Below are 15,947 nucleotides of genomic sequence, written 5' to 3' on the forward strand. Positions count from 1 at the left end.
GAAGATATGAAAAAAGGAAAAAAAAATTGAATAGAGAAAATTTGATTAGTAGTGAACTGTTAGTCATTTCATTATTTCATAAAAGAAAATAACCTGAATCACTAAAGCATAACATTCAGAAAATTATTTAAGGATTCATAATATTATGTAAAAGCAGAAAATAACAAGAAAAAGTAACAACATAAGAGTAATTCCTTATTACTAAATACTTTGTTCTCAGTCAGTGCACTTTTTATTTCCTTTTCCGCATCTCTTCCCCGTAATCATGCTTTTAGAAGGCTACATAATCTAAATTAATGTAGCACATACACAACAATTGTAAAGAGAGAAACATCCCCCCCCAAGATACAAATAGCGATTAAAATGATTAGTTTATATTTGAACAAACATTAGTGCTTGGATTATGCAACAGCAAACAAAAGTCAACATGCAGCACTAGCAATCACCACCGAGCTGTCGTTAGGTGTGTTGTAAAAGAGGGCTCAGAAATCGAATCAGTTTCCCTTACCACTGCAGACAAACTCCCGTTTTTGGACCTCGGCTACATTGTGTCCCCGGAGGTGGGATGGCCCCATGCACTGGGTATAGAGGCCAACTCGTGGCCGCTGCCGCAGCCAGTCAGACAGCCAGGCCAGGTGGCAATCGCAGTAGAGGTTGTTGGAGTGAAGACGACTACATGGAAAGAAACACATAAGTACCTTCAAACTAGGAAGAAAAAACAAGAAAGCAACCGATTTACCCAGCCCTCGCTTCAGCAAGCAACTATGCCTATTTATTTGAAAAACCTGTTAATCAGGAATCCATTTTTCACATCTTTCATTGAAAGTCTAACAGTTAAATGCTAATAATTAAAACTATATATAAGCAGTAAAATTATTTTTAATTTGAGGTCAATTTAATTGCGAAAAAAGGGAATAAAGTAATATTTTTCCTAATAAAGTAATCCAGTGGTATTTTCTTTCCTATTATCTAAAAGAAAGACGAAAATATACAAGAGCTTCAAAGCTGCTCTGGCACTCTTTAGTCCAGATCTGTATAAATAGTGAATAAGACAAAAATGTCTCAAGTAAATTGCCCTATAGTGGTAATATACTGTCAGAAAAAAAAAAAGACTTAATAAAAGATTTGGTTTCCAATTAGATATATCTGTAAGTCTGGCCATTATTAGTCTCTATAGAAACAGCCTGCAAAATCCCTTTAACAGGTCATATTCATTTTCTGCTGAACAAGACAGAGTAATAACTCAATATAAAACACCTTCTTTCACATCCCTTTTCCTATTTCCTTTTCAATTTGTTTAATCACAGAAAGAGGGATTAGCTGCTTAAGGTTCCTACGGACCTACGTTCTAAGCAATGTCTGAATTAAAAGACTAAATGGCAGCAAATGCTGGAATTAAATAAGTCGACTCTCTTTTGGCAGGGTCTGACACAAGACCATGGCTCCTTGCCAAGTGGCAAAAAGCATTTTGCCATTGAAAAATATCAGGCAAATATATTCACTAAATTAGGTAAATTACTTTTCTCTAGCTCTTACATTTTCTCAAACTACAGAAAAGGATGTTCAAAGCTATAAATCAAATCCTTACTCAGAATCAGCCATAAAAAAGGAAAGCCATTTTGGTCCTTTTAAGCTCATATGCTCAATCCTAACTAAAGAACTAATATGGAAAGGAAATTCAAGAAAATCAGAATTTAGTCAAGGGGTCTAACTGATCCATTAAAAAAAAAATCTGTAAAGAAACATGAAATTTGTAACCAACAGAAACAAAAGATTTTAACTATATATTTTTTTCTCTCCTCCTAAATGACTAAACATTAAAGACAATTCTTGGGTGGGTGCTTTGCAAATATAGCTCACAATACATCACACTCATTCAGTACAATCTGTGGCCAGCTGTAGGCAAGAAAAAACACTGCAAATCAGAACTAATGTTGCTGAAATCAACATGGTTATACAAGCATATTCTGACTGGAAATGGGATGTTACAGCTATAAATTAGGACTCTGTGCCTCCATTTCATTTTGTTATTCTAAAATAATTTTTCAAAAGATGAAATATCCCACCAAGAAAATGCAAATATTGCTAATTCATTGTAATTTGTGGTTCAGAATATTAACTGTATTTGAAGGTTTGAAAGAGGTACAGACGTTCATTCAGATCCAAAAGAACTGAAGGAAATTCTATTTCCAAATTATAACCAAGGCCACCAAAACCCCATGGTCAGCACAATTTAAGTACTCTTGTATTTGTCCAAAAATGAATAGTGACAATTCTGTTATGAAATCAACAGAACTACTCACCTGTGTGAAGCTTCTTCAGGTATGAACGGTATAATAACTTGAGTAAATAGCCCTACTGATTTAAAAATAGTTTTGCATCCCAACATGAGTAAAAGAAAATGGACAGGTTCTTTTTAAAAGTAGTTTTTTAACAGTCAGAGCTGCTCTTGAACCCTTATAGAAACATCCCATTCAGTTTTGATTCCCACTTCACTGGAAAACCTGTTTGAAAGAAAGTCTCAGGACTAAACCTTGATATACTCAGCTTTTGCCACTCCATACAATATACACTTATTCTTACTTCAGTATAAGCATACAAAAGAAATAAACCCAAACTCTATCACTTGTGCACACTCTTTCCACTGTGTTTTGTTTTAGAAGCCTGAAGTGCTCTTCCCTGAAAGTCATAACCTCTAAAAATAGGAACCTAATTGTAAATGCTGACACAACTTTAATTATAATAGCACTATCGGATGATGCTATAATTTTATGTTACAAAGAATGTTGGAAAGCCAGTTTAGTTTAATTAGGTCTGCTAGCAGTACAGTAATAAAAGTATAAAGATTTCCCATTTATCACATCTGACAGCCAATCAAAGATTCTTCCATGTTCCTAAATAAAATGTGACCCATCGAATAGCTCAAAGTAAAACAAATTTTTTACTTTCAAAATCCATCAATTTCTTTCTCTATACAGCTGCAACATATAAAAGAGCATCCCCTCTGCCCCCATCTTTTTTGTTAAAAAGTAAAGCTTTTCTGTGATCGAATGCAGCACTGTGGAAAGCCCAGTTGAGTTTCAATGAAACCACTTTCACAGATTTATTCATCCCACATGCTAAAAAAGCTGATGGAAAAGGATGCATCTTCTTTTCTATCTCCTGAGCCCCAGGTATTAGCTTTCACATCACTTGTTAGCTTTACCTTTCAAAATCATTGCTGCCATACACACACAGAGACATTTCACACTCGTCAACCTCATGATGCCTCAATATTTTTTTAATTGACATTATGTTTCCTTTGCCTGCATATGTGTTTATAGATTGACAAAACCTGACAGAGGTAGAAATTTATTTCAGACTGTTAAAAATGGTAGCCAGGGATAGGACTACTTACAATGTTCTGAGTTTGGGCATATGGTTGAAACTTGCCACAGACAGTCGAGTGATGTTGTTATTGTTAAGAGTGCTGCAAAGTCAAGAAGAAGTATATTAACATGCTACAGTTACGTCACATTTATTACATTTTAAGAAAGGCACAGTTAATGAAGATCATAGTGTACTGTTTTAAAGGATGCATATCAGGAAAAACACCAGGCTTTTAGATATACTTTTCCCTTTTATTCAGTCTCTGGTAAAATGCTATAGTTTTACCATTCCATTAATATTCCTATTAATTTGAGCTCCCAGTGATCTGTAATGCACTCAAACGGAGCTTCCACCAATGCTGAGAGCATCTACAGCATTCAAGCCAAGCTTGTCATCTTGAGGTAAAAAAGAGAATTCTTGGAGAAAATGTCTTGATGCCAGGTCTCTGTTTTCTCTTTCTAGATTCTTACAGTCTGAATTCTTTGACAGACTATACAAGTATGAAATCTGCCTGTTTAATCAAGAAAATCAACTCTGGACTGCAATTAGGTTTTATTTGGAATAGAGTTGCAATAGATGATCCAGAGTTGCATGAACAATAGGGGAGTTTTTGCTAACAATGACAGGAGTCAGAAATCTTAATACTTTTGTTAACTAATGCTTTTATTTTCAGACTAGGTGTCAGGAACTTGAGATAGAGACTAGGAACAAATCTTAGCCCATTGTTGGATAGCACAAAGTTGTCATACTCATCAAGTGTAGACTCTAAAGATCATGAAACTTTATGAACAATCTTTCAGTTAGATATTGTCTTTAGGCTGCAAATAAAAGGCAAACAAGCTTAGCCCCACAAAAAGGAAACAAGCGATAGAATTTACAGCTTTGACTTAGAGATTACTCATTTGAACAGGACGGAGAATGTGCCCTGGGATTTTAAACTCATAACTGGCACCAAAAAGAAATAATTCCTACTGACCAAATCTCTTCTTCCCTTTGGAAACAAAAACTGGTTTACTTTTTTCTATCTTTCTTTTTATTTATTTTTTTAAACATAATGTGTAATGTGTGCTCATTTTGAATCAATTTTAAGTACCCTCTGATCCTGAAACACAGAAAGGTAAATTCACAGCACCCTGAACAGGATCAGGCTATACAACTCCACACACTAACCAAGCAATTAATTATTGGTCCAATGTGCTGAATTTACCTTTGTGAGCTTACTCATTCCACATCCTACATGTTTCCTTCCCCATGCATAAGGGACCTCCCATGTGTGCATGTGTGCCCTTAGGGCTACATAAACAAAGAGGAGAGCAATCAAAAGAAGAAGAAAAGGGGACAATCATGCCTTCTTTCAAAGCAGATTAAAAGTAGAAATAGAAACATGGCGAAGCGGATATATCCACAAAAGGTATCTCAATGAATAAAAGACAACCAGTAAATCTTCACAGGATTTTCTTACAGTGTCCACATCGTAAATGACAGCTCCCATAGTTCTTCCTGCACGACTTCTTACAGGGTTTAAAATTTATATCTTTTCAGTGGATGGAATGTAATCAGTATGTATTTCCAGATGTTAGCTTTTTAAATAATTTCCATAACTATTTCTATCCAATAATGAAAATGCTTGATTATTGTGAAGTAATTAAAAAAAAGTTGACTCGATACTTTCACGTAAGTGTTACATGTTACTGCAAAGAGTGTGATGACTGAAAGATTTCTTTTAATTTCTTAGGTACTTTAATTTTTTCTAATATGACAGCACTATATATTTTCCCATAGTCACTGTTTGCCCAGTAAAGATTTTTTCTTAACAAAAAAAAAAAATCCACCAAAACCAAACACTACAAACAAAAAAATCCCCCCCAAAACAAACACAGAGAAAGAGAAAAGGAAAATTAAAATTCCACATAAATTCATAGGGGGAATTATACCTGCAATTGCTTTCATCTTACAGAACTGGTATTTTGTCTTTAACATTAACAGACTCTAAGATTCTATTCTGCAATTATTTAACGAAACACAAGACCTGTTACATTGGTAAAGATTTCAAACTGTCACTAAACAGTATTACAACCTAATTACTTTAAAGATTATTTAAAAGCTTCATCATATAACTGTAGTTTTACGTAATGTACATATTTGCTACTTTGTCTTATGTAGTACTCAATGCATATACAGTATGACTGGATCTACATCTTTTATTCTTCAAGCCATGTTGGAAAGGAAGCTGAATTAGATACAAACTCTTCAGTTCTGTTTGAAATACCTATCGCAATTTTTACAAGTGTAATCTTTACATCATTGCTTAACATATAACATAATTCAAGATACTGAACATTTAGTTGTATATTTGAACTATGCTAATGTTTTATGTACATTCATCCACGAAAACCTAACTACCTACTTTTTCAGCAGACCATAATTTTAACAGAGTTTTTTTCCTTTTTTGCACTCATTGAAATGGATGTGAAAATTTTGCCATTGACTTCAGCTGGCAAGGCTGACCTTTTTTAGAAAACTAAATATTGCAAGCATTAAATAATGCAGAAAAAAATGTATTTTTTAAAACATACATTTATTTTATTTATAATCACTTGTAAAGAAATGTTTCTATTAAAAAACATAATAGCCAGGCTAAGCCATCACTGGAAAAGCTATTCTGTCATATATATGAGTTCGAAAGATAAAAATCTCACAGATCATCAGGTTTACTGACAATCAACAATTTATCAACTTCACAATTACATGTAATATTGAACCTACAATACATTTTACATGTCTTTATACCAGGAAGTAACAATAGGCTTGTTATTCCATAATTATTACATTAAAATAAATATCAAAATTAGCTGTCAGATCCATTCACTCAGAAGAAAGATCAACTATTGCTTAATAATAAAAAACTTCTAACACCAGCAGCTCACATATTCTTTAGTTTTTTGTACTTATGGACACTATCTATTGCCAGAGAAGCTTCCTTACTTCAGAATCTTAAAAGAAGGAAACAAAAACCCTCCCGCAGCCCTCACAAGGTGGTGTGGTTTACCAAGTGTGAACCAAACTACTACGAAGTAATTCACTGATAACACACTCTCTTTCACTTTTCTTAATGTAGAAAGCCCAGAAAAAAATGTGACATTTTGACTGACAGAACAAATATTTCAGGAATGTTTCCTGTGCCTCAAATTCTTTGGGAAGTGAGACACTTAGCTCCTTGCAGTAACTGTTTTCAGGTCAAAGGTCACTGATGATAATTTTTTAACCTTTAACCTCTTTGATGGGCACTTTGAGAGGGTGAGCAAAAGTATGCAAAAAAGTACTGCAATACTAACCCTCACTGACATTAAAAAGATTTATATGTATTTATATGTATTTATACACATAGAATTTAAAATGTTTAAAAAAAAACATGCACAAGCTAAACATCTTAACACGTAACAGTAGTGTTTGATAGAGAAGTGCCTCTTCGAAAACATCAAATTGTCAAATATATATATAGTGTATTGTTCCTTAAACAGGGTCCGAAATAACAAATCGATGTCAGAGTGTACAACAAAGGCTATCCTGAAAACATTCAGCACTTCAACACTGATGGATGATTTACAAAATTAACTTGGTTCATTAATACTGCTCCCCTCCCCATTTTAAAAGGAAATACATTCTTTTCTTACAGTACCTGCCATCTGCTTATTTATTTATTTGTGTTTAATGGCTGTCTCGCAGAGCAAAGGAATCTCTGCCTCTCCACATCTTTTTACCATTCTATAGCACATTGCAGTGGATTATTTTAAGACATCTCTTCACTTCACTGTTCTGACACCAGGCTGCAGCTCGCAGATAAGCTTGTACATTAGTACTCCCCAGATACCGAGCTCTTGCTACAAGTAAGAGATATGGGAATACTTACAGCACTTCCAGGTCGCGCAGAGCCCTGAATGCCCCATCTTCAATACAGCTGATCTGGTTGTAATCCAGTTGCCTGTTAAACAGATTAGGAAGGTATTTGTAAGGGAGAGGAGGGCTGGCAGCATTATGTGCAAAGAAAGCCTGCTGAAGGGCTGGTAGAGCTAGGCCACGCTGACTGAAACACTCCTGCAAATACGCTCGTACGCTTGAGCCTGTCACACAGCACGCTGGCCTGGATGCTGCCACAGAAATCCCTTTTTGTTCTGAACTGTCTGCGCAAAACAGCAGCGCTGGGAAAGCTCCAGTAAATAATAACTGCACCTTATATTAAATGCCAAAGGAATGCAATTTCATTACATCAAGAAAACCTATCCATTAAAAGCTCTCAGCGTCATCTTGCTGAAACAATTTCATTAAGGTAAAGGACGGTAAATCACTTAATGTCACATGCATCCCCTCGGTGACCTAACAGAATCCATTTATCAGAGCAGCCCAGCTGCATGTTAATTCCAGCCGCCGCAGCGGGGACCGGCGAGAAACATCACTTCCAGGGGTCCCCGGGCATGTGTCCATGCCTGGACTGGGTGGGAGGTGCGGGGATGTACGCAGGGATTTAGAATAATTACTTTCTACAATATTTCTAAACAGAAATAATAGTGTTCAAGGTATTTACGTATTCAGTTACTTATCTCTTAATTTTGCTCCAAAAAAACCTAGATTTTCTGCTGTAAACTTCAGCGTGTGGTTTTCCACATACTTTGTGTTCTCTGCAATTGCGTGCAGATAAGATGTTGTAACAGAGGACTTGTATTCTGGACATAAAACTCTGCAACTCATCTCATAAATTATTCATCTTTAAGTATTAAGTTATGAAAAATTTACAATCATTTCTCTGAAGAATATTATTATCTTTTCAATTCAAAACATTGATACAGGACATACTGTCCAATATAATGTCTGCTGAAATTAACAACCATGCAAATACAAAACCCCAGTTTCTCTGATGGTAAAATATTTTTCTGTGAGTACTGCCACACATCTTGCACATTTCATGCCACAACTTGCAAAGCAAAGATCACACAGCCTCATTTAAACAACCAGAAGATCTATGCCAAGCCAATAACTTGCCAGTGTCAGATAATAAATATGAGTAAATATGTGTGAACAATACTAAGAAATGAAAAAAACACAAAGGAATTCTGCCCTTCTGTCTTCAATTATAGATTAGCTGGGAGGGCTAACGAGGCTTTTACTAAAGCATTTTCTATTATTCTTCTGTTTTACTTTACTGTAATGTTTTTTCTTTACTTCTGTAATGTTTCACTTTATTAATAAATCATCACACCCACCATTGAGTATAATGTACCAACTTCAATAAAGTTTCTTCTAGTTACCTCCACATTTTTCATCTGAATTACTACTACACAGGAATAAAATATCACAATACCTGAAACAGTGTCTGTGTTGCTGTGTACTGAAAGCTAAATGCAAACTATTACTTCCTGAATATGATCTTTAATAAATTTGGTGCAATGTTACAGCACCAGTGCTGCAGTGTTGGAATATTTAAGCCTACTTTCTCAGGCTCCTTCAATTTATACTAATGAATTTCATTTAACAATTAAGTTAATAGCCTTTTTATTTTAAAGAGGTAAAATATATACACAGTACAACTTTCTAACCTCTTGAACAATTTATCAAAGCTATTTAAATTAGTACAATGGCATGAAATGTTACCCTTGACACAATACAAAAGAGAAATTGTTTCCAGACAAATTGGAAAAATCTTTTAATGCCATCAAATTTGCCTAATGCAGTCTGCAGGTTAATCTGTAAAAGGGTGAGCTGTATGTTTGCCCATACCTTATTATCCTTAGCTGTCAATGTATAAATCAGTGCTGACACAGCTTCTTCTAAATCATCCATACTATACACAAAGGAAAATCTTTTAATAGCAGAGAAAGCACTTGAGCAAGGCTTGCCCTACACAAACTGAAAGGCAGATTTCTTCCACTAGACTGGCAGCAGTTGTGGTGCACATGAAAACTTTTGGACTTCTTCCTCTAATGAGTCACCATGACGATTACCTTAGTGAAGGGTGAGTTTTTTTCATTTAAATCTTCTTACCAGAAAGATTATTTTGTTTGCACTAAACTAATTAGTTGATTTCATTTTGGGGGAAGGGAATTCTGTGGGTAGGAGAGGAGAAATATTTTCTAGTTTTATAAATTATTCTCTTTGAAAGATACTACCGTCTTTTATGTTTTAGATGATCTTCCATCAGTTTAAACAATGATATAAAATGATCAAGACATAACTTGAAGAACATTTGGCATGATATATATTTTTTAAGCTATGAAAGGCACATGACTGAAGACTGTGTGCCTGGTTTGAATAGCAATTTATGGTATTTGTGTTAAGGTGAAGATCTCTACTGCATATGTAATACAAACAGAAAATTAGACAATATTTCACAGCCAGATGTCATTATCTTATGATGTCCCTCTAACAGATATACTGAAGCAGTCTGATTTATTTTTTGTAAGACCAGTTCCTGATAGCAAATTGTGAGTGCTGTAACTTAAGACATAAGCAAGTATACTAGAGAAAAAAATAACATCTCTAATTTTAAGTTATGTTTTATAATTTGATTTTAGCATAATAAGTTTCGAAAGCACACATAAGAATATACAATACTATGCCAATAATCCTAGCTCCATTTTAAAACTCTTGAGCGTTTCCTCTCTTTAAATTCTTAAAACTCCCTGAGAACAGAAGCTGATCGGACATGGACCAGAAACTCTGGCCAATCCTTATCCATCCCCTCCCCTCAGACTCTCTTCATCATCTTCTCCACATGCCATCCCCACGTTGGGTCTTTTCTAAGTGGGAACTCTCCATCCAACTGGAAAGTGGCTATTCCTTTCTGCCCCCACCTCCACAAAGCAGTTGATTACCTTCAGCAGTGTCACTCCTATGAAGCTCATAAACCACCAAACAACAACAGCTGTTACATTCAAAACCTTTCCGTAGTCACACAGAATTAAATAATCTTCCACCCATACCTGCAGCATTATCTGGGCATTTCATACACTGACTGATCTTCTGCTGTTTGAAATGTTAAATGTTTATGTGAGTTCAGCTGTTAAGAACTAGTAAGAACTGGAAAAAAATGCTGTCATCTAATATGTGCTTTAATATCTGCTTTAAAATGTCTTCTATTTATTGCTTTTGCTGATACACCTTAGACTGTAGAAATACGTTGCTAACTTATATTTTCTTCCCTTTTAGCATATGTTGCCTACCACATGATAAATAAATATCTAAAAATAAATCTTGTTATCCGACAAGAAAAGCATTTACTGAATAAGAGAAGATGTTACATACTTGAAAACTACCACTTTGTTATGTGACTGACAGAAAATCTTCTTCACTCATTCACTTCATTTACTCAGAGGCTGTGTTAAAAGTTGGAACAGTTTCAGTCAGTTTATCCGCTTTATTCTCCTGTTCTTCACAGCTTGAGGACACTCTGTGGTTCCATGCACAAGAGGTACTGTGCAGCTTTACATCCTTCTCCTTTGTTCCGAAATGATTACATTCCCTAAGTCTATCGACTTAATGGTAAATATTGTTTAAGAATTCATCAGAAAAAATGAGAAGCCTTTCTAGATCCCTACTGTAGCTTCCTACCCAGTAAAACAATTGGAAAATATTTCTTGTTTACCACATTATATGCCGGGTTTCACATCATTAAAATTTTTCCTTTGGGGAAAAAAAGAGTGCACAGTCTTTATCACAGAAAGACATTTTTTGCAAACAGTCACTGTTTGTAATATCTCCTATTTTTTTCATTTTACAACAGAACCAAGTAATGTTTCTAATTTCTCAATTTTCTTCTCAATTTCAATTTCAAGAGAATCAATAATTTCAGAGGCAGTAGTTGACAAGTATGTAACAAAATCATGTACAAATTTATTCTAAGTTTTTATGAAACTTCAGAGAACTGCTAGCTTCCTGTGATTATTACTATTCATTGTGATTATTCTTTCCTTTGGAAATTCTGATACCATGTAAAATTTTGTCTTAGCAGATAAAAACATACCTAGTTCAGCTGTCTAGGTTTTAATTCATCTAATATTTATTGTCACTCAAATAAATTTCAGACTGACTTTTAGATTCTATGTATTTTAGATTTCTCCTCAGTTGTGCAAGTGCCAAAAAAAAAAGACTTGAAAGGGATTTCTCAATTCATATTCAGAGATTTCTGATTTGAAACTCACCTTCCAATGCTCTGCTTTGTTTTAAATCATAATTGACTTTACCAGTACATAAACAAATTTGCTGACAAAAAAACCCCTCTTTTCAGCAGGGCAATTTTTAGGAAAGTAATCCATAATGAAAACAACACCTTTTAAAATAGCACTGAAATGGTACTTGTTTAAAGTCAGAAAAAACACATTTTTTCCCTAAAGCCACAAGATCACTGACCTGTTTAACAATAAGTTTCAGGAGCCACTAGAAAAGTTTTTCTTCATTCCTTCAGAGCTATTTTTGACTTTAGTAAGAACCTTAAGTATACACTGAATACATTTCACTAACATCCTGTGAAAAATTCTTGACATACACCTGAAACAGGTTGCTGAACAGACTAGTAGTTGAATTAAGATTCTGACTAAGAACAAGCATGAGAAATATGCCAACTCTAAATTATCAAGGCATGTTTTAGACAAACAAGGCATTTGGATTGGCACTTGAACAGATGAGTAGACAAATATTCTTCCAGCTGCATAATTTTGTGCACGATTTGAGAAAAATCAGTAACCAGAATATTTTCAGCAGGACTCTGGATTTCAACTGCTAAAAGTTGAACTTCCAAGAAAATGTCCAATTACTGCCAACAAAGATTAATACAAAATTCAGTCTTGCCTTTAGCGACAACGTGAGTTAAAAACCTTTCACAGTAGGCCTAAAAGACAAAACTTTGAGTCGCAGGAGGGACTTTGAGTGGACGTTGGTGTCTCTCTCCCTCATCTAACTCTCCATTTTTTAACACAAATTTTATTTGTTAAGCTGCTATATTGCCTGGCAGCCTTTATCTTTGGGATGACAGCTACAGTGTCCTCAGCTTGCTGGGAAAAAAATGGAACCAAAAGATCACAAAGGTACAGAAGAAGAGGGTAGTCCAAATTAAGACCAGACTGCGGCAAGAACAACTGTGCACAAGATACTTGTAGGGGATATGAAGAAAATGTTCCCTTGTATTTTTCTTCTCATTTAGTATTCCACATATTTAGCATCACAAATCTGGCATGATGTTGCTGTATTCTTTTCCACCCTCTGCAAAATATTGATTACACGGCAGAAGAGGAAGTTGGAATTCTAGAAAATTTTATATAATTCAAATGGAAATATTGTAATAAAATTTTATCAAAATCAGAGCAGGGGGTGGAATCTATTTCTCAAAAACTGAGCATATCATTTCAGTGGTGTTTCCTTTCTAAGCCCAACCATTTTTCTTCCTAGTACCAAGATTCAAGAAACAATCTATCCAAATTTATAATCTGTGCAAGTAAAGCATTTTCTTACTATCTTAAAATTCCTGAGCTTGGGGAGATTTTAAGCCTCTTTCACATCCAATATGAGTACTCTATCACCAGAATGAGTTACGAAACTATCATTAACATGTATATTAAAAAAATCTGCGTTTAATTTCCAATCTATATGATAATTTCTGTTTATTTTTAAAAAAAACAGTAGGTGTCAATGCATCCTCTGAAGAACTTAACTTCTTGAGGCTAAAAAAGCAGCAAGTTCGGAGTAACTTTCAGAATTATATTTCCAGAACTTGCATCCTAATTTCTGTCTTGTCCCAGATCAGAAGGTATACCAAAAGAGGATTATTCCTCAGTCATTGACAAGCTGGGTTGAGTCCAACCAAGAGCACCAAGATGGGAGCGCTGGCGCAGATGACATTCCTGGAGAGGCTGTGAGAACTTTCTTTGTTCAGCATTAAGAAGAGAGGGCAGAGGGGAAATCATATTGTTGCCTGCAACTGTCTAAAGGGAAGGTATAGACAAAATTTTGCAGTTTAAAACAAGATGCAAGAAAAACGTTGCTAAATGGGAAATTCCAATTAGGTATAAAGTAGATTTGAGGGGGCTGATTTTTTGGGTTTTTTTTTTTTCTTCTTTTTTTTTTAAGTTCTTTTTACCATAGAGGCATGGCAGGTTGCCAATTTTCATAATACCTTGCCCATTTTGCTTTTATCTTCTACAAAATCTGTACTATGAATGTTATTAAGATGTCCAGAAAGGATGTATCATGGCCACATTTTATGGAAACTGGACAGCCTCTTCTGAGAAACATCAAGAGAACCCTAGTGCTAAAACAGCGGGAAATCAAAAGATCATAGTGCTACCAGCAGCCTTAAAGGAAGCAATTTCCTTCAGATAATCTGCGTTAACATCTAATTTCCTTTGCTCTATGAAGACTAGAACGTTCTTTGCATACAGTAGATGTTTTTCAAAAAAAAATCAACTCTTAATTTGGATGGGAAAATATTTAGGAGTGGGAGATTGGTGAGTCTCCACTCAGGGAAAAAAAATACGTAATCAGGTCGGCTTCTGTGAGATACATTAACTACTTTTGAAACAGCTTTAGTACCAGAGCTTCTGTATGGGATAGTTACCACTCACTGCGTTAAAAAAAAGTGGCTGCAATTTATATTTAAATCGATGTCATCAATGTTGGTACACAAAACAAATCCTAAATTTATATGTTCTAATACAGGCTCAACCTTCACCTGTCTCTTCTATAAGTGTGACTAACATCATTAGCATTATGCTCAACTGCTAGACAATCACAGAAGAAATGCTGAAATTAGAAACAAAAATTGCATTCTGTTGTAACAGTTCTCAGTAAGTATATACAAATACTTGAATACTGGATCTTAGGTTAATCATCCAATAGATGTTAAATTCCCTCACTTCTTAATTCCCTTTGTTTGCAGAGAGATGCTTTCTACACCCATTACTCACAAGTAGTTTCCTCAATCTTCTGTAATGATGAAGCAAAAATAGTACAATTCTTCTCTCATCCTTCTCTAAGTTTAAAGTCCCAGGCTTGATGGAAAGCTAGGGTCCAAATCTCCTAACTTAAGCTTCTGGAAAGGCTAAATGGCCTTAAGTAGTTTTTAGGCTGTGCCAGAATCCACCTGGCTAACCCCACAAACTCGCTTGTCATTCTGATGCTTACATCTGTACCTCACACATTATAAAGTGCTCTTCCTGAATGACCAGGAATGTAGACAGCATTTAGAAGACAAAAGTATTTCTTAGGACTTTCAATTGTAGTGGGATCATAAAGATTTCAGATTAGGAGTTTTTATTAATTATTTGTTCCCCTGGGACCACCAGTAAAGCATGTATCTGTAGCTTTTACACTATCACAATAAACTCTATGCCACAGACACAATTTGGACTTTGTGGCAATGCTATGGCCCTTATGTTTTTTTTTTTTTTAATTATCTCCCCAAAGAGAAAGTTTTTAAAGGGCGTATCTACTGTTCTATGCAAGTTTTAGGCATAAATCAGGATTAGAAACTTGAAAATGCACACCAAGATACAAATATTAAGTAAAGATTAGCATCCTAATTAAGCTTCTGACTGGAACTATCCTACAATTTATAAGTATACTTATCAAATTCTAAAATACTGCTCTGTCACTAGAATATTCTTGATGATGCTGTTATTTTTACTAACAAAGTTCTCTTCTGTAGCCGCATCAATATTCAAACATAAAAGATCATGCAGAAAGATGCAAACTTCTCCCTGCAGCCAAGCCTCTTTTAGACCATGAATAATGACAAGACCAGTTCTGCGTATAAACTCATAAAACATAAATTAAAGTATCAAAGCTACTTTGAAAAGCCCTTGTATGTTTTCGAACATAATCGGTTTGAACATAATAGTTTTTGCACTGAGATGCAGCAGGACTTCATTGCCAAGAACCATACCACAAACGTGGTTAAATAAAAAAAATAATTAAAAAAATTATATTTCCTAAATATCATAGCAACTATGCCAAACTCTTGGGCATTCCGCTATATCTTTGAAAAACGCTTTCCTAACTCATTTGTGTGTAGTGCTGAGGGCAGCAGAAAGAAGCAGAGTCCATCACAGGAAGGCAGAAATACAATTGGCTTCCTGTCAAGTATCCTCCTACTGGGGATATAACACCATGTCATTTCCTTCGTAATTATGGAGCAAAGTAATACAGCTAGAAGGTTCATAATTCTTTAACACTAGCAACTTCAATTAATAAAAAGTATTTCAACAGAAATTACACAAAACTCTCATATAATGGCCTAACACTTCCCTATTTTTATTGACACCAAAGAAGATAGCAATTATACTTTTTCACAGCTGCATCATACTGGCAGCTCCACAGTCTTTCTGGAACCCACTAGTGTACGTCCTCATTCTTTGTTGGCTGTTTTTAAGTGGTAAGTACTCAGCTTACAGCAGGGGTTATAGTTTATCAGTGCATGACCTTACATTTCCTACTACTCAAGTCCATCACAGTCTTCAGGTCATTCAGGTCTTTCAGTCCTCTATCACTCAGATATCACGCAGATCTATCACTCTAAGCAGAAAGTCACTGCTTTC

General features: G+C 35.0%; 1 protein-coding gene across 12 annotated transcripts in view; it reads right to left on the bottom strand.

Moving 5' to 3' along the window:
• Positions 1-15,947, bottom strand: part of SLIT2 (slit guidance ligand 2) — a 258,279-nt gene that overhangs the window by 88,508 nt on the left and 153,824 nt on the right. For all 12 annotated transcript variants that reach the window (XM_069856242.1, XM_069856241.1, XM_069856249.1 and 9 more), the window contains exons 6-8: positions 7,280-7,351; positions 3,398-3,469; positions 509-672 (exon numbers count right to left, since the gene is read on the bottom strand). In XM_069856242.1, coding sequence (XP_069712343.1) covers positions 509-672; positions 3,398-3,469; positions 7,280-7,351 — 308 coding nt within the window. The remainder of the gene's footprint in view (positions 1-508; positions 673-3,397; positions 3,470-7,279; positions 7,352-15,947) is intronic.

The sequence above is a fragment of the Phaenicophaeus curvirostris genome, chromosome 4 (genome assembly GCF_032191515.1).
Source record: "Phaenicophaeus curvirostris isolate KB17595 chromosome 4, BPBGC_Pcur_1.0, whole genome shotgun sequence".
Lineage (NCBI taxonomy): Eukaryota > Metazoa > Chordata > Aves > Cuculiformes > Cuculidae > Phaenicophaeus > Phaenicophaeus curvirostris.